Source organism: Myripristis murdjan, chromosome 17 (genome assembly GCF_902150065.1).
Source record: "Myripristis murdjan chromosome 17, fMyrMur1.1, whole genome shotgun sequence".
In the NCBI taxonomy this organism is placed as follows: domain Eukaryota; kingdom Metazoa; phylum Chordata; class Actinopteri; order Holocentriformes; family Holocentridae; genus Myripristis; species Myripristis murdjan.
Genome location: NC_043996.1, coordinates 7,244,340 through 7,266,722, shown reverse-complemented (window position 1 = coordinate 7,266,722; position 22,383 = coordinate 7,244,340). Strand labels below are relative to the sequence as shown.

The following is a 22,383-nucleotide window of genomic DNA, read 5'->3' as shown; positions in this document are numbered from 1 at the left end:
ACACACACACATGCAGCTCGACTCTCTGAGCTGGGGTCAGGATTGTGCTGTCGGCCTGTTGCCTTCCATCCCAGTCTCTTTTTCTGTAAGTGATTCCCCTTGTCCAAATTGGGTGGCCTTTTTTTAGAATAACCTGCTGGGAAAACAATCCCCACTTGTGTCTTTTTTTCTTTTTTGCAAACCTTTTTTCCCTTCCATCACTCACTCTTTTCATCAGTTATGCTAAATTGCTGATGTAGAAATAATTGAAGAGGTAAGAAAAGTACACCTGGGTGAGGCCACATTGCCTAGTTACCCTAAAAGTATCAGTATGGAGAGCCTTTTAATGTGGAAATCCGCCTGTCTTGTAAGCCTGAATCACATTGTGGGCTGCAACAGGAGATTGTCCCATCTTAAATAGTGGAGACACCATAGATTCACCCTCTTTGCAGAAATTATCATTATTTTTTTTCTATGCTGGTTATGGCCACTGGCAGGGAGATCTTCTCTGCATGCAGGAAGTAACAAATCAAGAAAAAACTTGAAAGTGAAATACAAACTTGTCTGGTAAACAGCAGCGACTTGGCGCTGTGTCCAGAAAAAACTGGACTTTGAAACGTCTGAGCCTCTTTGGCTGCTCCACCCCCGCCAGAGACAAAACATGCTAAGTTGCCCAGTGCAACCTTTTTATTATATTATTTCAAAAACTGGAAAAAAAATGAACTGAAATAATCTTAATATTGAAATAAATATATAGCTAGAATCTTCATTTTGGTATACATGTTTCCAGTTAATGCAGTTAAATATGTTAAAGTAGTTGATATGTCTACATTTAGATTTATACTGGTATTATGTATGTTCTTCATTCATAAGAACATCATCTCTCTGAGTGATGCTGCTGTTGCTTGTAGTTCACACCCCCCCCTCGCTTTCCTTTGGGAGGGCTGCCCTCGGTAAATGCTTCATTTAAATGAATCAATCAGAGCTGTGTGTGTGTGTGTGTGTGTTCCCCATATTAAATATCAGCAGAGAGGATAACTGGTGAATAAGCAGAGCAGCTTGAAGTGTATCGATCAGACACACCGCTGCATGGAGAGCACGTAGAGCTGTGTGTGTGTGTGTTTGCTGAGTGAGGGGATGCATTTGATAAGTCTTCCTCTGTGGTGTGATCATCGGTGTTACACTGTGTGTGCGTGTCTGTGCCAGCATGCGTGTGTGTGTGTGTGTGTGAACAAGATGAAGACAGACGGGTCAGCGTGGCTAAGTGGAGAGGCAGTGGCCTGACAGCTTAGATTGATTCACCACTGCACACACACACACACACGCTCACACACGAGCTGCTGGAGGTATGAATCATCGACAGCTGGTTGTCACCGAGGAACAAGCGCCTTCCTCGACCTGCTCTATTAGCGCACGCGCACACACACATACACACACACACAGACTGTGAGACTCATGTTGAAATGGCCTATCCAGTCTTGCCTGTGTCTAAGGCAAGTGTTTTTAGTCTGTGTTGGGTTTTTTTGTCACTTAAATTTAACTCAGTTTGGCAGTGTTTGATTGGCAGGCGGTCTCTGGGAAGTGCAGTGCCAAAACACTATATTGATGAGCGCTTAGCATCAAACATGGAGACAATCAAAAGAAGTTTCATTTGTTAATAATCTGGTTTTTAGATGAAAATTCAGTCAAATTCTGGCTTCACTGCTTGTCCAGAGAGTAACAACCATGTAGAAAGGGCTGATAGATGAATGGAAATCACATCCTCAGTAAATGTCATTGATTTGATGGGCAAAGTGGAAAAAAATAAGCCTGTTTCTTCAGTGGGCCCATGCAAACCTACTATTTATCTTATGTAAAATTCAAGATTGTATGTGCTTTAATTGTTATATATAATACAAAGAAGTGACAGACTTCTTAAAGCTGTACTTGGCACTCGTACCCAGAAACAGTGTAACGTGATTTCACTTTAACTAAATGTCGTCTTCCTCTTGTCTGGTGGAGGTGAAAAAGTTGAGAGTCACATTTTCTTGACTTTGTGCCTCTCTTTAGCACCTAATTTTTTTTGTTGCTCTTAAATTTTGGTATGTCACTTCATGTGCATAAAGATGTCTTGACAGTGACTTCACCCAACACCAGAATAATGAACATAATGATAATTTTAACAGTATGCTGAATCTACAGTGCTCTGTGGTTGGAATGGGTGTATTTTTTTTTTTTTTTAATTAAATTGACTGCTGCTTTAAAGCTTAAAGCTTTTTTCATGATTTACAGCCAGGTCTGCCTCGCTGGCAAACTCCTTCTAAAATTTGCACTTATTTTCTTTTTCTACGGAAAATGTGATTATATGACTTTGTTAGGGCCAAAGCGTAGGTGCTGTTGAAATGTGATGTCACAGCTTAAGGATTAGCGGCCACACGGAGCAGAGCAGCCTTAATCTAAGTATCCATTTAAAGGGAGCCAACTAGATGTTGAATGATTGCATTGGAACAAGCAGTCAGCCGGCCGGCTGCAACAATTCCCTGCCTCGCCCTCCTCTGCTTGGTATAAATGCATGTATTTGTGGGACTTCTCTGCCCCTCCATTCCCAAATGAAAATGAGATTTGTCTCCTTTCGTTATATTGATACATTGTACATGTGCGCTCTCTCTCTCTCTCTCTCTCTCTCTCTCGCTCTCTCTCTCTCTCTCTCTCTTCTGATCCCAGATGGGTAATGATCTGGTTGCCTCCCGGGGCGTCCTCGTTCCCCCGCTCATTCCCCTGCAAGATAAATGAGCTCTCAAACACACACACACACACACACACACAAAAACGTGCATACACACACACGTACATACAGAGATGCCTGAGATGCTCTTTCCCCTCCAAGATAAATGGCCCCTCCAATGTCGCCAATGCGATTGCTGCCAAATTTGGTACTCCAGCCGGAACAATGTGGAGAGATTTCCATGTGGCTTCTGCAAATAATTGAATCTGTCCTCAATTTGGAAGTGATGAAGCTAGATTTTTACCCCCCCCACCACCACCACCGCCGCACCCCACCCCCCCCCAAGCTTGCCCAGCCTCTCCTCTCTCTCTCTCTCTCTCTCTCTCTCTTCCACCTCTTTTCAATCTCTCTTACTCATTTCTTTCCATTCTCTGTCTCAATTTCTCTCAGGCATTTACAAGATACTCCCCCCACCCCCTTGCCATCTGAGACCTGCTCTCTCTCTCTCACACACACACACACACGCACATGCGCGCGCACACATGTCGGGCTGAGGCAGGGGAAATCAATGGTGACTTAAATGTTTTATCATGGTGTGTCAGTGTAGTTAAGGCCTGGGCTAACAGGGCGCAGCACAGGCTGACGCTCTAAAGGGATTGACCGCCGCTGTTTTCATTACCACACCATCAACGGAAAGGTTTGTTTTCTTACCTGGTACAAAAACGTAAGCAGTGGCACCTAAATGAATGATTATGGTATTGGATCATTTTTTAAAGTTTTTATTTTAACCTAATTTCATGATTCTGTGCCTGTTTGTCTGTGCATGTGTGATTGGCTGAGCAAGGCTGATGTGTAGGTGGACAGTAGATTAAGACACAGGGCTGATTGAGATAGATGGTGGCGGTCCTCTGCCACAAACACACACAGGCACACACACACAAACTAATGAAATGAGAAATGGCCCCACACACACACAGGGGACAGAGAGCTACACGGAGAGGAGAGAAGGCCATCTATCTGTATCTGCGACTCTCTTTTAACTGGCTTTCTTGCCGTAGGCCTAGCTTGAGGTGGAAGCGCACCTCAGGTTGACTCTTGTTTCCTTTTTTCACACACACACACACACACACACACACACACACTAACCAGAAAGCCCTGTGGTGCAGTAACTAAGTTGGAGCGAGCAGGTTGAACTGCTGTGTGAGGGTCTGGTTGTATTTCAGTAGCAGCGCCTCCGACTTTATGATGCTGGACCTTTTAGATCAAGGCCACAGCTTCAATACGCGATCCTACTGGAGCAGAGGCCTCGTCCCACTGTGCTCACACACACACACACACATAAATGAATGCATGTTCACCCTCAGCTGTAGTGAGCCAAGCACATATCTTATACAACAATGCACTGACAGGAAAACACACTCCAACATGCAGGAGGAGACATACTGTTGCACTGGCGGTAGAGGCAGACACACACACTCTCTCTCTCTCTCACACACACACACACACAGGGTCACATAATGCAATTCAGTGTCTGATTCACGGCCTTTAGTTTACACCCCCAACAATCCTTTACAGCGCCCTGCCACAGCACCATCATGTTGCTCTAACACCAGCCGTGCCTCCTTTCATACAACCTCGCAAATCAGGGCCGAGTTTTTCACTTAAACTGTCGGCCGTATATATATTTTAAGGCAGCGCTCCTTAAACCTGTTCGGCCCGCAGAGTCGAGTCAGAAATTTAGTCGCGCCCTGGGAGCCGCGTCCACGGAAACTTACCGCCGCTCAGATGCGGAGCCAACCCAGGTCAGGCTCGGTCGAAGCCGACCGCATTCTTCTTGGGTTCTTGAGAGTAAAATCGCTGTACGTTTGGGACAGTCGGGCAAAGAAATCAAGCCAGGTTTGTTTGTGTATCCAAATAAGCCACCCCGGCATATCTTGAATTACAGGCCGCAACCCAAACCGGGCTGCGGGTCTGTTTCCAATGAGTCCACATGACAGGTTTTGCCGCTGTGACGTCCCGAGCCCGGGTCCCGCGGTGAGATTAAATTCACTTACTTGGCTCCAAAACTGAAAAAGTAGAAGAACCCCTGAGCCCGCTTAAATCAGCAACACACACAAATCGCACATACGCGTCAGACTCAAGGATTTTACCTCTGACTCTTGCCAATTTAGAGGCTGTTGCTCTCCGTGCGTGTCAGATTTACCCCCAAAAGAGTCGTCTTGCTCCTCACCGGCTCTGTGAAATCGTCCTGTCCTCTTCTTTACCCTCATAAAACGCAGTGTGCCGACCCCCATCCCTCGTTCTTTCCCCTCCCCCCCCCCCCCCCCCCAGCTCACTGTTTAGGCGGCCACAGGCGCATAAAGACAGATTAAAATGTCTGTTTATAGCACTGGGAAATTAAACAACTTTTAGAATGCGGTTTTCTATAAATCAGCCACGCTAAATGAATATTGATGATAAAGAGGAGAGAGAGTAGTGTGGTTGTAAGGAGAGGAGAGCGATACCATTTTTTTTTTTTTTTTTTTAAGAGTAAAACTTTTTTCTTTTTTTTCTTTTTTTAATCTTCCTCTCCTTCCTAAAAGTGGCTCAGGACAAGGAAGGAGAGTCCAGGGGGCAGAAGTTTCCGGTCAAGTGAGTGACAGAGGGATTTACTGAGGCTGTTAAAAGAGAGAGAGAGAGACGGCCTTGTTTGAGGGACAACCCTGTCCAGTCCAGTCCAGAGTCCACCGCTGCTTTATAAGCTAGCAGGCTAATCAAGGCTAAATGGCTTTTTACAAGCTCAGAACTAATAAGGGGAGAGGGTAAAGGGGTTTATAGGGCACGGAGCAGCGAGTCAAGCTAGGAGTCCCACTCGGTCTTTATAGACACAGGATAGTTATGGGGTCACCGGGAGGAGCCAAGAGCGGGCCAACGCTGGCCTGACAAGTCAAATGGATTCAGGCAGAGTTTCCAGCTTTGTCTGGGGCAGCGGGGCAGCCCGGAGATCGTCCTCCCGCCAGAGGACCGGAGCCCAGCGCCCCTCCTTACAGGCCGATGTTTTATGAGGGAAATTCTTTTGGAATATTGGAACGATGGAGCACCAGCAGCAGAACAACATGGACCCGTGTCTTCATGCGCTTTTTCACAAGCAATTAAGAAATGTTTTCATCAGCGTATGTTTCTAATAGAGCCCTCACCAGACGTTAACATCCAACTTTACACAGACAAAACACTCATTGGGTTTGCATCCTTCATTTTTGTCAGATTATTCTCACCTCTAACTAAATCATAGCACAGTTCATTTAAAGTCCCAGTTTTTTCCTAGCAGGTAGCTAGTTTGGACATGGAACACCTCTTGCCACTGTCGGACTAAATGGATCATGATTTAATTAAAACTGACCAAACATGGTAGGCGTGAAAGCCCCCAGAGATTGTTTTTTATTAGAATAGAGTGAAATATCCTGCATCATCATTATCTCCTTTTGAAAGAAATGAAGCCCTCAGAGTCTTGAGTTTTTTTATGCTCCTGGATACAGATACACAGCTGTTAAACGGAAAGTAAACTTACGTACTGGCCCAAAATGTTAAATCTGGGCTTGTCTGAGCATAGGAAGAGAGGAAATAAAAGGTAAAATATTGGCCTTAGTGAAGTCTAGGCTGGTGGTGTTACATGCAGCAAAAATGGATTATAGTAAGACCAACTCATGGTCAGAAATTGAGATGAGTGCATCCTTGTTTCCTCTCCCCTGTAGCTTCTTCCGTTTGGGGCAATAAAAGCAGCAATATGCCGGGCCTCTCCTACACATACACACCAGCACCCACTTACAAATTCACACACAGCCGCTTAAAGTTTCCCTCCCTCTCTCTGCTTGTCCTTCCCCATCCAGATCAATACCATAGATCAGCTAGCTATCAGGCTGGAAAATGACCACATCACCATAAACACACACACACACACACACACACACAGAGTCTCTCTCTCTCTCTCACTTACACACGCTAATATTGCATCTTGCCAGGGAACGCGCAGGCGGCTATAATAAACACCGGCTGCCTCGTCTAGTCCCGCCGCCCTGCGCCAAATCATCATCATCATCGGCGCTGCGGTCTGTGTGTCGGCCATATTGATTTAGTTATGGCCGCTTCATATGCTGTCGGACAGTGTTAAATGCACATTTTCCGTTATCGCGCCGCACATTAATCAGAGGCTGCTTAGAGACGGGAGGAAGAGGCGAGGGAGGACAGGATGGAAGGAAGGAGGGAATTAGGGGAGGAAGAGGGAAAGGTGCGGGAATGAGACGGAGGGACGAGGAGAAAGACAGCGCATTAATGTGAGGACGAAGGCAGGAGATTGAGGGATGAAAAGGACGGCGGGGTCAGAGGAAAAAAGAAAAGAATGATGGTAGGACCGGGAGGGAGGGAGGCAGAGGGGGGGCCGGAGTTGTAAATCTGGAGTCAGATGGGACCTTTGAGGATACAGACGTGTGTTAAATAGAGGGATGTCATACTGTATATCGAACAGGATGAGCGGAGGGCTGAAAAGACGCCCTGCTGTATATTGAACTGGGGAGAGAGAGAAAGAAATGACAAAGAGGCGTTCAATAGAAACATGCCGTACTATATATACTGAACGACAGAGGGAGCAAAATTGTGCTGTAGAAAGATGTCGGCGCGTATCGGAAAGAACAGAAGGCCATATCAGGTGGCAGTGAATGAAAAACCCGTCTGATAATCGAACACTGAACACACTTACGTAAGGATAGTGCATGAAATTGTCATCGGGGAATCACACACACACAGGGAAATGCAGCAGCATCGTTACCATCGGCAGTGTTAGAGAAAAGGGCAAAGGCAAGGCAGGGAGATTTGAATAAATGCGCACACACTTCCCTTCAATGTAGCAACAAATTGTGGTTGCTGACAGAGAGATTTTTCATCAGCGTAAAAGGAAATGTAGCATCACATTGTACCTGATTGCAGATGGACACTTGAATAAAGGCTAACGTTTACTTTGATTCTCAGTTTGCCAAGTCTTCTGCACGTTTGCAATCTCCTTTTGAACCGAGGAAAAAAAAATGAAAATATTTGAAGTTGATATTAGATGTTGAGTGCAAATTATTTCTGTGTTGTACAGAGGTGGGACAGGGATGCAGTATAATCATACTTCACGTTTTGGAATCCAGAGTCGTATATCTCTGGATGTCGGCTTTCTTTGTGTAAAGGATGACTGGTGTGGAATTTCACAGCCCTTCTCAGACTGTCTCTGCCCATCAAGACGCCTCGTAATGTCACAACTGAACACGTCCCTGTCTCTCTCTCTCTCCCTCTCCCCCCGTCTCTCTTTCAGGGTAACGGAGGACTCAACGGCCACCACCCTGGAGGCTCTGAAGGCTCGAATCAGGGAGCTGGAGAAGCAGATACTGAGAGGAGACCGATACAAGTGTCTCATCTGCATGGTGAGAATACAAAACAGCGGGAAGCCGTCCATTTGTCTGTCTCTCTGCACCGGGACGGGGCTGCTTGTTTCTGTTTGAATTGTTAAGGAACATCAACATATCAACATATCACTGTCCCGACTGGTTTATCGGTCACATCCGCCCCACACCAGTGTTATTGTTAGGGCTGTGGTACTTTTCAAAATTAAGGCCACATGCACACATCATTTCTTCACCTAAATTATATTAATATCTCACAAGTAATGCACTAATGATTAATTGGTATTGAATTGTGATATGGAGAACTGTTTAAAGCAATATTTCACTTAGGTAGAATGTGTAAATTTTTGAACACCAAACTTTGATGTGGATTTGGGAGCAATCCACCTTCCACGGTCGCACATGTATGACTACTTCAGTAAAACTTCTTTTTTTTAACTTTTCTGATCACAATTATAAGAATGGCATTACTACAGTGATCCAATATGTTGTCATATCATAAAAGCTGTGGGGAAACGGCGTATACTTTCAGCTCAGGGTGATGTTAGGTCCATGTGGCTCTGGAACGGATAAATGAGCCATTCACAGTAACTAGGATAGCCCGTGCTGGTATTTTAGTATTTTAAACTTAGTAAAGCAGTTCTGCTAAAGCAAAAATACCCCTTTAATTACAGGGTTGATGGGCATTCAACTTCCCTGCCCGCTTTCCCTTTGAATCTATAATCAAACTGGCCAAAGACACTTTGCTTCCTAAAGGGATACAGTCCCCAGTCGGCGTGATCCAATCACTCCCTGTCAACCTTTCCCACATCCTTTTTACGTTCAGAGCATAAACCCGCTGTATGAGACTCTACTTGTTGAACTTACCATGGTTAAAGTGAGAATGTAGTACAAGAACAGCTAGCAGATTAGATTCTTTGTGTCTGACTTATTGGCTTGTCAATAATAATTTCCCTCCAGCAAATTATGGATGTCATATGTGTGTGTGTGGCGGTGTTGTGTTGCCATTGTGTTGTGGTGGTTCCAGCTCTTGCATGGCCTTGCAAGTCAACTGTGATTGTCCGTTGTGTACTGCAACGCTGGATTGCTAGTGCCATTTCACTTTAAACCATTGAGTTTAAACCAAATGCTCAGAATGAGGAATGCAGAATGGCCTCCGGTAATTAGCATCAGACTCTTTACATCATCACAAAATGCCCTTGGAGCCTGTGCTAGAGAAATAGTAGCAGCAGGTGCATTGTTAGAAAAATGTACAGGTATGTTTTACACAATATAGTAGATAAGCCACAGTTTGAATCATAAGACATCAGATCATATTATCATGTAAAGTGAATTGATGTGCCTTGTATTGATGATTGATTGGGCCCACAGATCAATAACTCACGCCATATGGTCATTATTGACAGTATCATGCTGAACTAGGGGCATCTGTCAATAGGCTTGACATTAGATCATACCCCCAACTTTGTGTGTATGTGTGTGTGTGTGTGTGTTTTCATTTGTCTTTGATTCAAACCCATGCAACACTTGTGTGCAAGTTCCCCTAATTTCAAACACACACACACACACACACTACTACCCTGTCATCCTTTAAGGTGGAAGTCAGTGCAGAATCGGCATCTTATGTGAGCGTGTGTGTGTGTGTGTGAAAGAGAGAGAAACGGGTAATTACCAACGCTTGCGTTTCCTAAAGGTCGCTGGGAGCCTGAGGTGACACGGAGGGCAAGGCACACCGATCGATCACTCACTGCCCCACAGACACATCGCTCCTCTCTGCTCATCTGTCACTGTCCCTCATCTCTCTCTCTCTCTCCCTCTCTGTCTGTCTCTCTCTCTCTCTTTCTCCCAAACACACACACAGAAACACAAACACGCATGCAAACCACTCCTATACACACCCAGTTCCTATAACCAATCTGTCTCTGTCTGTCAGGGACTTGTCCGTGCCCTCCCTCCTTGTCATTGTGTCACTGATGTAAAGGGTTCACCAGCTGGCAAGTGGAAAAAAAACACGGCAGGCATTTTTCAGCCGCTGCAATCTCTAAGTGGAAGCACCATCGCTTTCAGCAGGCGTGCGAATCAGTAACTGTCTGAGGACACACTGCAAAACGCTGTTGCTGTTGTTGATTTTCTCAAAATGATGTCCATTGATCATAGCCTTCAGATGGTCTGCTGGTAGGATATTTTTTCATGGAAACAGTTGTTGTCCTGCTGCAGCCAAGTTGGCTCAAGTTGTCATGTATGTTTGCCTGGTCCCAAGACAAACTGTGGCTCTGTTCAGCCTTATCAGTGGATTTCTATCGCCATCTTCTGGACATTTTAAGAAGTGAATCCAAACATGGCATTTGAGATTTCCGAAATAGATGCTCCTATAATTGGGATTACTCATTGCAGTTAAACACTCTATATAGTACAATAGTAATACAGTATAATAATATTGTATAAGTTCTTGTAACTGGGTAGTAATCAGACATAAACCTTGATTAATTCATTCCATATGGAAAGGTATTCTGTGTGGAATGAGCTAATATCAGCATAATGCTGACACCAGGCTTATACTGTTTATTGGCTTGTAGACCTTTTTCCCAGCAGGCATTTTGACATGAATAGCAGGGTACACGTGTGTTATTAACGACATTAAAGTTTGCCTTTCCTAGCCTTTCCAGTAGTGGATCGGCTCTGAGTGTACACATAAATCATCCACCCAACACCCACCCAAATTAATTGTTTTGTCCAATTTACAAACTTTAAGCCGCACATCTCTACTTTCAGTGAACCCGCATGCACAATACCATGAGATGGCTCTTTTAGACCTAAATGGGACAGAACCTCAACTAACGTCCTTCGTGATCCTGATATGTTCAATACAGTCGCCGTGTAAAACATACCAGAAATCAAAATCAACTGAAGCAGTATCTGCCTTTTGTCACACACTGAACAATGTCAAACACCTGACACAAACAAAATGTACAAATGAACAAAATTTGTTGTATCTATTGTTTTTCATCCAGTGACTCCCCCAGCCACCCATTCCGTGTTTTAAACATGCTGCCTTCAGTAAAGCTAGCAAAGGTTGAATATATTGATACTGGATTGCCTGATGTTAAATGTAGCTCCATGTGTCAGCAGGAGAGGAACACAGTGTCAGAGTAGTTTCTAGGTTTCCTGCACTTTGGATCTCAATAAAAATGCACCGCATCTGAAGCTGAGATGCTTTCAATGAAATCATACTCAGCCATTCAACTGGTAACTTATGTCAGAAGCAAACAAACATTCATCAGCCCTCACTTTGGCACATTCTTGTTGTCAAAGTTAATGAATCCTAGTAGGGAATTTTCTGAAAAGACTTCTGAGAAGGAATGGTTAGTGAACAGGCTCTTAAAAATCCTCATCTTTCCTTTTGTGTTAAAATTCTAAACTAAATGCTGTAATAGACGTTTCACAGCAGAAAACAGGATTCATCTGTATGCAGTCCTGGTTGCATGAGGTGTGAAAAACATCCCAGATTTGCTCCTGGACTTCAGACAAGTCAGCGGAGTCATCCTCATTATTTGTGGAAGCACATCAGCAGCGCTCTTTACATTTCCTCTTTCAAGTTGTGCTCATTGTCCATCCACACTTGACCACCTTGAATTTGCGGTCCCGCCTTTGTGAACCGCACTCGTTCTCACATAAGTGTGTGTGTGTGTGTGTCCTTAACGTATTCTGCTGTGTGCATGTGCGCGTGCTCAGTAAGAAGCCCGTCTCTATGATTAGCTGCCACCTTTCGCCCCCCCCTCCCCTCCCCTCCCCATCCCTTCTCCTCTCCCACCCCTCACCCCTTCCGCAGAGGAAGCCTGCTATCCAATCAGGCGCTGAGAGCAAGAGCCTAGGGGTGTGGCCAGGGCCCCGGCCGCTGGCCAATGAGGTTGGAGAGAGGCCGCCTAAGTCCCTCCCCCTCGGCCTGTACTGCCTGTATAGGGGCGTTGTGATTGGCGGCTACGGCGGCAGCATAAAGAGGCTCCTCCCACAGCCTTTACGGAGGGTAAGGCACTCCCTCCCTCCCGCCCCCTCGCCCTCCCTCCCACACACCCTCCTCCTCCTCCTCCTCCTCCATCCCGCCGTTCGTTTCGAGGGGACAAGAAGAGAGAGTTCGCTGGACTGGGTCGGTGCGATGAAGACATTCATTCACCCTCATCCTCTCCTCCCCTCGCCTGCCTCCCTCCCGCTCTGCCTGGCTTGCCCGTCGCCTGCCCGCTGTCATCCTAACGTGTGTGTGTGTGCGCGTGTGTGTGGCTGTGTATCTGTGTGTGTGTATATGTCTAGGTTTGCGGTTCAGTTGCCCCCTCCTCCCTCATGCTGCCTTGCTCAGTTGGTTCTGTGGCTGCTGGATGTGTCGTTGGGTCATCGGTGCTTTGATGGCGTTTGTTGGTTGGTTGGCCAGGGAATGTCCAGTGTCGTATCCGTGTGCATCTGTGTGGCCCGGTGTGTGTGTGTCTGTGGCTATGATGTAACTTCCTGTTTCCTCTCTCTCTCTCCCTCTCCCTCTCTCCCTCTCTCTCTCACTATACAGGACTCCTATACGATGCCACTCACCTCTATCCAGTGCTGGCACGTCCATTGTGAAGAATGCTGGCTCAGGACTCTGGTACGAAACACACACACACACACACACACACACACACACACACACACACACACTCATACTCTTCTCCTGCTGCAAGGCAACTCTCCCTGACCCACACAGTTATCACAGCCTCATTTCATAGGCAGTGAGTTTCTCTCTGTAGTAAAGCCCCATAGGGAGGAACTTAGATTGAATATTCCCCAAATGACCTGTTCTCTCAGTTTGCATGTAGACACACACACACACGCACACACACACAGTCTCGAGCACAAACACCTCCGATTTCCAGTAGGAGAAAAGCTTACATGGAATGGCCCCCAAAAGGCCTGTTAAAATGTTGGAATAAAGGAGTCAACTCCTAACCTCCCAATGACTTCTGCACAGCGCTTCAGGTCTGCACACACACACACACACACACACACACACACACACACACACACACACACACACACACACACAGAGGTCTTGTTGGTTATTAGGTAGTCTAATATATTCAGCAGCGTGTAATTAGCTGGTGCTAATGTGCTAAATGGAGCGCAGGGGAAGACAGCGTTTCAGCCGCTGGCAGGCGAAACTATCTCGCTTTTTCTTGTTCCCATCACTGCTTCACGTCTTTTCTCTTCACTTCTCCGCTTTTTTGTCGTTTTTTTTTTTTTGGTCGTCTCATCCCATCACGTTTTTTTTTTTTTTTTCTCTCCACCTCTTGTTACCTCACCTCGTCACCTATGTAGGTTCATTCTCACACGGGGAAACCATCAAACAAAAGCCACCCCCCGGCTCCCCTTGCCAGTACACTTTGAATCAAACAAGCCTTTTTCCATCGTTACAGAATCGAGCACACTCACACACAAAGGAGTATGTCTGTATGCAGATGTGGAGAGAGATGAAGAAATGACGGGGTGGAACGGTGTACAGTTAATGTGTGAGGCCTTAATGCGCAGGACCTTAAACTCCTAGCCTGGAGACAGCTGTAAAACTGGGAGGGCCGAGCTGATCAAAGTGAATGCCTGGGAATCTAGTTAACATCAGCCCAGCCCCCCTTACTGCTTTAATGGGCCGGGCAGCTGGCGCGGGCACACACACACACACCTTCAACGCTCACACAAAAAAAGGAATGTAGTGCGTCCATGTTCTCGCATACAGCACGAGAAATGTGGAGAATGTCAATCACATACAAAGACACACTCGTGTGATTACAGATGCACACACAGGGTTCACGCAGGAAAACGCTGAATAAGTTGGGCTGTGCAGAGGTGTATTACAAATGGTCACTTTGTCACAGCAATACACCAGAAATCCTTTTATATTATAACATGTTTCATACAGTCATTGTTTTAGCTTGAGTTATTCAGCGTGGCTGTAGTTGGAAGCCCCTTTAGAGAGCTGTTGACACACCGGCATGTTGAGGTCATGCATGTGCTCCGTATGCAGAGGCACAGAGAAGTCATGGAATTTCACATCAGCTCCAAGTGTGTGCACAGGTATGTTCAGACACGAGGAGCCTCTTTAGAGTGCTGCGGAGCCACAAATCCTCTTAGCAGGAGTGTGTGAGATCTGTCTGACCCCTTGACCACCTCAGTCCTCTGTGTGCGTATATGTGTGCCTGTGTGTGTGTGTGTGACTACTTGAGCCCATACACCGTTTATTCAGTGGCTTACAGGAAAAGAAGCCCATAAATCTTTTGGGGTTCAGACAAGCCTTCACACTCGTACTGTTCAGCGTGGGGTTGGAGTGCAGGAACTCGAGTTATGAAATCTCTACATTCTGTAGCAGCTGTGTCAGATGTCACACACACATAGACATACATAAGACAGTCTCGGGTATACACTTCATGGCTGGACTCACAAACACTTATAAATAACCCTCTTCACATTTAAGCACAGTTCGATTCTGTCAACGCACATTGCGGTGTATTGACAAAGGTCATACCGTAGAGTTAACCATGTGAAGGCTCAGTTAATAAGCATGCGCAGGGTATTATTTTGAGAGATAGAGAATAGAGAATGGAAATAGATAATTGCCACACAGGCTGGCCCAAGTGTACTGAAGAAACTAGATGAGTCATGGGAAACAATTGTATCGAAACCCCAAGCACACATGACATTAAACAAGGAAATGACCTCGGCTTCCCCTCCCATTTTTATCTCTAATTTACCATTTAGTTTCTACTGCTTTTATTATTCATGCCAACATTTGTATTTGTTTGTAACTCTGCCTAACTCTGCCAAGCAAAAACAGCATGGGGCAGAATTTCAGGAGTATGTCTGCACAGTGGCACCACGTTTGCAACCTGCAGCCAGAAGTTAACTAGACAAGGCAAGAGAGGAAGAGGCCACCTCTGAGCTCTCTATTACGTACTGCTGCTTCACTGCACGTGGCACCTTATCAAAGCGCTGTCGAGGGAGGGGAAGACAGACCAAGAGGGAAGGGAGGATAGTAACAAGCAGATCAGGTCAGATTCACATTGAAAGAGGACATCACAGCAGTGTCCAACAGTAAGTGTGGGGATGGTCAACTACAAGACGGCGTACCTGCTGAGACTGTTTATACCAGCCCAAAAAAAAAAAAAAAAAAAAAAAAGTCATCCTCTTCCTTCCCAGTGCTATTTCATATAGAGAATCAATTACTAAGTAGACACAGGTTCTTGTTCATGTTGCATCTGTGGGCGGGGCCAATTTAGCAGCCCGACTCCTAACAACTAGCATGAAAACGAACACATCTGCGGTTTTCCTAGTGGCACAACATAAATGCCTGTTCTGCACTGTATCTTAGCTCCGTTTGAAGTTTAAGTTAAAAAAAAAAAAAAAAAATCACGAATGCATTCATGTATTGTAAAAGCAGTTGCTGTTGTGTGAAAGGTTTACAGTAGTTAGGACTTGTGTGTCTCTGATGACCAGCACACACCTTCAGCAAAGAGCACTGGCCCAAACCTGCAGGTAAATGAGGAACTCAAATGTAATAGTTCAGTGTGGGCAGGTTACTCTTGCCGGTTTATGAGTACTATTTTTTTTTTTTTATTTTTTTTTTTTTCATGAGTACTTTATTGATCCTTCACAGGAAATTACAATACATGGTTGCAGCAGCACACATTCATACGTAAATAAATAAATAGATCTAAAAAAAAAAAAAAAAAAAAAAAAAAAAAACACCCATGCAGACTTTAAAAGAAAGAAAGTGCTTATGCATAGAAGACCTATTCCAAAAATTTGTCCATATTTATACGCAGCTGCATGCAACAGGCTGCCGCTTCACCGGTGCCATGGCAATAAACATCATTATCCACCATAGACAAAACTTTTCTGGCATTTGGGAGTAATTTGTGATGAAACTTGTGATGTAATTCTGAGATTCCAGCATTTCAGTGCAGTGCAGTCGTATTGTGTATCCAGAGTGGGGGAACTTTCTCCCTTGCCACCAGCGAATCATTTTATTATATTTGTTTCCACCAAACAAGCTAACAGTTAACTTGCCTCTCTCCATCACAGGGAAACAAGAAGCTGTGCCCGCAGTGCAACACCATCACCTCACCTGGAGACCTGAGGCGCGTCTACTTGTGAAGAACAACCCCCCGGCCCTTCGTCCTTCCAGTCCATTCCTCCCTCCACCTTGGATTTTCTTCTCCCGCTCTGTCAAATGACATTAACGTTTTCTTTTCCCGCGGCCTGCGTTGGCAGCTCAAAACCTCCGAGAGCAAACAGAGACAAGACGGCTGTCTGTAAGACTCCGCTGGCTCTTCCTGGAGGTAGAAACTGGCTTGACTGGCCAAACAGCTGATCCACTGACTGACTGACTGAATGGCCAGCCAAAACAGAAGAAAATAATAAAGACGGACCCGCGGTCCCACTGGTCAGCTCGAATGGCTCCAACAGGCTCGCTGCTCTCTGCTCCAGCTGCCCCACTGGCATGACTCCCTCTGCAAAGTAGTGTGTGGTTTGGAAGACAACACTGGGCCAAAGCAGACTTCCAGAGACTAAAAGGACTTGGTCGGTGTGCGTTAACAGAGATGTTGCTCAGTAACCGCTCAGTCAAGCCCTGCCACAGCCTACAGATGGATGTCTCACCTCCACGCACATTACCCTGTAGTTTCACCCTGCAGAAGCTAGTCCCAGAGAGAACTTACTGAGAAAATACTGAAAACCTTTTGCCCCCCCTCTTGCTCTTAAACATTTCAGTGGTGCTGGACAACAGGCTCTTCCCTGATGACTTGACAGATAGTTTGTTTTTGTTATTTTTTCCCCCCTTTTCCAGGTGGAGAGTGAGTTCTCCGTCTTAATGCCTCTGACGCTCAAGATGAACAGTGAAAGAGGGGGAGAATTTTACAAAAAAAAGGCCCTGTCCACTCAAAACTGAGCTTTCAACCAAACTGAGAATAACCTCACAACCTTGTAAAGGAGTTTGATACTCCTCCTCTTCTCATTGAATCTTCCCATCCACCCCATCCTTCCTTCCCTCCTTCCTTCCTCCCTTCCTTGCTTCCTTCTTTTGTGGTGTTCTAGTGAAGTCAACCAAAATGTTTCCCCAAGATGCAGTTCAAGCACATGTAATATAGTCTATGTATGTTTACAATGTTGGGTGTAAATGACATAGAGTTCACGCACACGTGTACACACATACGCAAAGACATAACACACAGCCGCACACACCTACATCAGCAGACACACACACACACAGAAGTATATGACATCAAAGTCCGGGTTTTAGTTTTGGGAAGGGGAAGGGAATGATGTTCGGGGGACAAAAATGGCAAGAATTAAAAAAAGCCTTCTGTATTTTTAAAAAAAAATTGTTGATGTCTCAAGGTTGAAGTTGTATTTCACTGTACAGGAATTAAAAAAATTTATGTAATAACTACTCAAAACTAGACGGTCAAGGTTTAGATGGTGTAAATTTTTTTCCATGCAACTACAGTGTACCCTAAAGCTGTAGATTTGAACATTAAGTGAGGAGAGGTCTTTCTTTTTTATCAAATTGAAAGATTGTTATTGCCCTAGATTTAAAACGAGCACTGAACGATGGAATTGCTCTTTAGTTGCAATGATGTCCAACTGAGCCTCTTGTTTTTGTTTTTGTTTTGATCTCATCTGGAGTAATGTTAACCTCCATTTATGCTTCTGTCAGTTGGAATAACATGCTTGGATCATACTCTAGAAAACACTTTTTTTTTTTTTTTTTTTTGTTTCACCCCCAAAAGAAAAATTCTTCCATTGTTCTCATACTGCTATGCTGCAACAAAATCCCAAACTGGCAACCCTGAAGGGCAGGTTCTTTCTAGCTATAATGGACGAGGGAAGGCTCTGGAAGGGTGGATGGCCAAAGCTTGAACTGGCAACTTCCAGGCCCGCGTTTCCCCTCTCCTCTTAAGGCAGCAGCAGCCAAGGTGGTGGTGTGCTTTGTGTTTGTAAAACTATGTATTCTGTGATGTCTGTATTGTTGTAAGAAATGACGAAAAAAAAAAAGAAAAAATAAAACTTCTCAAATACCACGAGTGGTCCTGTTCACAAAACCTGGATGGAAAAATATGACATTGTAAAGAAAAAAAATGTTCCTGTGTTCACTGAAAAAAGGTGGGGAAGATGGCCTTAATGCAAAAGACACACTTTCTTTTCATGTGCGTTTTTTAATAGACCCTCTGTCATCTCAGTGTCCGTAGTGTTCTCTCTCTCTCAAGTAACGACAATAATTTCCATCCACTGTGACATAGAAAAAAAGCCCCCTGTTTAAACGATCATCTTTTGTTTTTGAGGCGTTCTGAGATCCTTCAGCTTAACAAGGTCTCGATTCGGAGCAGGTTAGGGATGAGTTCATCTGCAGTGAAATGATGTTTTTTGGTTTTTTTTTCTAGCTTCATTCCCTTTGGTTTTAGCGCACGCTCTCACATCCTGGTAGGCTAAAGACTCAACAGGCTAAACAGGATGCAACGCTACACTGTTCTATGTTCACTCGAGAATACTCTCTTCAGCTCTGTCACGCCTTTGCGTTGTGATCCCTCCAACCCAAACGCGTTTATTTGAACCTGCCCCAAAGATGACAAACTGCACAAGAGGATTGTGTCAAAACTAATTTGTGTCTTGTATATTCTTGGAAATGGTACATGTCTTTCCCGTTTGTAAACTACATTTGACATTAATTAAATGATTGTAAATCTCAAGCAACCCCTTTGGCTTTTCTTGTCTCCATTCCCCTCGAAGCTGCTTGAAAGCCTGGGCCCATGCTGGAACGCAGGCCCTAGCGGTTCTTTAGTCATTGTACTTCAGAGTTGATTGGGAAACTGAGCTGGTATTCTAATTCTCAATTCACAAGCAACCCAGAAAGTTACCCAACATCTGAGAGATGTCCCGGCCGGATGTCTTAAGTGCATCTGCAAAGGTTTACAGTCACTTCACGGCTGAAACAGCACTGTCAAACTGACCAGTTTTGAATCTCAGTTTTCCTCTCAGAGTGGCCAACCTAGGATCTTGCTGAGCGCAGCGCATTGGTTTGGGTGGGACAGCTCTGCATGCCGCAAAAGTAGGTTGGTATGTTGGTCAGGAAAATTGAAAGAAATGCCCAATCCAAAGGAAATACCTAGAAACATGAGAAATGCCAAGCTTTTGTCCATGAGGAGTGTTTCCACTTGCCAAGCTGAGTCTTTGCTAAATTATTAGTCCTATCCACAGTGAAAATGATCTTGCACACACTTCCAAAACACTTAGATCTTTGAATTTATTAAGCTACGCCTTCGGTCTATAAAACCATTCCTTGTAAACTGCGTTGATCCAGGACATTGGACCTGAGTCAGCAGTTACCATGCCAAAGACGGTGAAGAACCATCCGTATCCTGTATGTTTAGGCCTTTTGTCAAATTGAACCAATAAGACAAGTGTTGTCAGACGCTAGTAAAGGTTTATTGATAGGAGGCAGTCACAGCAGGAGGCGGGCCTTGTTTCAATCCCAAATGGCAGGAACTTGAGAGGGTTTTGAGCGGCAAGGCAGCCCTGTGTTTAAACACAGATGTACATCGTTACGGGAAGAAATTCTTGCCAAAGTTAGTGTGTGTCCATCCCAGTTTGGGTGTCCCCCTGGCAACATAAGAAATCCCTCCCAACTCCAAAGACGCTGCAATCAGAGTACAGAAGATCTGTGTCTCAGAGAAATCATGAATTGTAGTGCAGACAAATCAAGTTTCAGATTTTCACAAATGTCCGTCACCGAGTCACTGATGAGTCATCAAGTTACGCCACTGGTCGGCCGAATGTTGGATTTCTTCATTGGCTGTTGCTCTTTCAAACTCAATCGGCACATACAGTTTTCTAATATGTTCTTGAGGCGTTTACAGTGCTTCCACTCATTGGGTGCAGCTCATTCCAAATTTATCACACACTAAGAACAGAATATTTTTCTGCTCTTGGATACTACTGAGGACTAAAGACTTGTGAATTCATTGACAAGGCCATTTTGTCTATTTACTGACGGCAGCTCATTCCAAATTTATTGTGTTCTAACAATGGTCTTCTCTTGCCTAGTCTTGTTGATCTTACGCCTATGAAGCCCAGACTATTTTTTAGTCAGTTTTACCATTTTTCCTCATTTTTATAGAATAGACACAGCTGCGATTGCTCTGATAACTGTTTTCTATCATTTTTTCAGCAGACTTTGGGCTACACATCTAATCGCTTTTCAGGCTTATACATACAACATCAGTGTCACCAGGCTACATATTCATATATCTGACACAATAATTAATGACAATGAAAAATAATAAAAAATAAGTGGAATGAAAAACCCTTTATCGAATGATTTAAAAAAAAAAAATGTTTCTAACATGTTAGAGAGTATTGGATCTCTGGGACGACTGTGATTAGTTTCACTGAAATCGAAATTATCTCTGCTTTTTTATCCAAAGATAAAATCATTTTGTGGCAGGAACTTCTGTTATTTCTTGAGGAATTATGTGTGAAATCTTTTGCCATTGCTCTTTCCTGAACATCATCACTGGATGCAAGGATAAGGCCTTCCTTATCCTTGCATCCATTCAACAATGTGGTGACAGTAAAGACTCCCAGCTACAAGCTAAGCTTTGAATGAGCTGTTTCTGCTGCTCCATTGCTGACTTATGATGCCTTTTTTTGGTCTATTTGGGCTTGCAGCAAGTGAATTTAGTGCTCATTAAACTGATTAAACGGATGCTTTTGTATTTTTTTACAAGCATTCCAGAGTTATCACTGCATAAACGCATGCATGCTCAAACGGGCTTTAAACAGTTACCCCTCTAATCCAAGATGAGCTAAATAAAAATGTGCAAGAAGCTTACCAAAAATACGCTTCATACACCTCTTACCTTAATTGCAATGTAGGTAGGTAAGGTCTCTGTATCGTTTGGCGAAGGTTAGCTTTTCCTTGGAATTATTTCCTGCCAAACAACACTGGCAAATTGTGTCTCTCCACCATGAATTCATGCTCGTATATCGAATTCGGCAGCGTTAACTGGCAACAAATAGTTCCCGACAAACTCCTTGTCCCTGATGCCTGTGGTTTTTGAAAGAGCTGTTGCTGTTGAGTTTTTCACTTGTAAATTTTTTTACCGTTGGATTGCCACAAATGAATACCCACATCCAGCTCCACCGTATTGGCATGCCGGGAGACAGGGAAGACACGACGGCAGACTGGAAACCTCGCAAAATCACTCAAAAACTCTCTGAATTGATAGAATGTGTTTGATAGAGGGTGAGTACTACAGTATATATTATTGAAGTGCCGATGCATATCCCACTGTACATACACTTGGGTTGCTGCTTTAAGTGGACTAGACCCAACGGAGCTGCATTGCATTGGTGATCGAGAGAACTGCATTGCCATCTAGAGGACTTTTACACACAATCGCTGATCTCTCCATAAAAACTCGACTTAATCCCAACACTGCTATCATGGCTAATATAATCAGCAGTTTGCCAGATGGTGTCGGCAGGTTTGGGAAAAGTGTGTATGTATGCGTATGTGTGTGTGCGCGCGTGCCTGCGTGCTCTTGTTAAACAGTGTTATAGAACCCAACCCCTGCCAACCTTCAGAGCCCATTCAGCAGCCGCCTGTAACAGTAATTAGCAAGAATTACTACAATATGATCTCTCCACCCTTCCCCTCTCTCTCTCTCTCTCCATCTCTCTCTCTCTATTTGTTGCTCAGATGTGCGTCCAAACTTTAAGCTGTGCCAGTGTTGCCTTTTTACTTACCCAGGCCAAGGTGAGGGCTTATTATATCCAACCGTGCCCAGTAAGCGCTGCTGTAACTGCTGTCAGATGCTAATAAAGCTGCAGCAAACGGGAGGCAGGCGCAGCAGGGGATACGCTTTGTAGATGTTTCTGGAGCTGGGCTGAGTTTCTGGACACAGACTTACTGAAGTTTTGGGATTTTTTTTTTCTTTTTTTCCTTCTTCTTCGTCTTCTGTGTGGAAAAAAAAAAGAGTTGAGGCAAGACTCGGCGGTGCAGTAAGATTAAAACACGTTTGAAAGTTCAGGCCAGGAACCCTCCTCGTGACAGGGCGTCTGTTGAAAGGTTAGTTTCAGATTCTGCTTTGACTTTGCCTGCAGTGTTGTTTCAAACCTGGCTGTGATCTGCAAGGTTTTTTTTTTTTCTTTCTTTTTTTCTTAACAGTGGAACACATGAAAGATTCCAACACTTTGTAATCAGATCAGTGCAGTGCTGTT

At 44.5% G+C, this 22,383-nt stretch overlaps 1 protein-coding gene across 2 annotated transcripts in view; it reads left to right on the top strand.

The window, feature by feature from the left end:
- rnf220a (ring finger protein 220a) overlaps positions 1–18,851 on the top strand; it is a 191,290-nt gene extending 172,439 nt beyond the window's left edge. For both annotated transcript variants that reach the window (XM_030074398.1, XM_030074397.1), the window contains 3 exons: positions 8,010–8,118; positions 12,650–12,724; positions 16,189–18,851. In XM_030074398.1, the coding sequence (XP_029930258.1) occupies positions 8,010–8,118; positions 12,650–12,724; positions 16,189–16,260 (256 nt within the window). In that variant the 3' untranslated portion in view covers positions 16,261–18,851. The remainder of the gene's footprint in view (positions 1–8,009; positions 8,119–12,649; positions 12,725–16,188) is intronic.
- Positions 18,852–22,383: the final 3,532 nt, after the last annotated feature.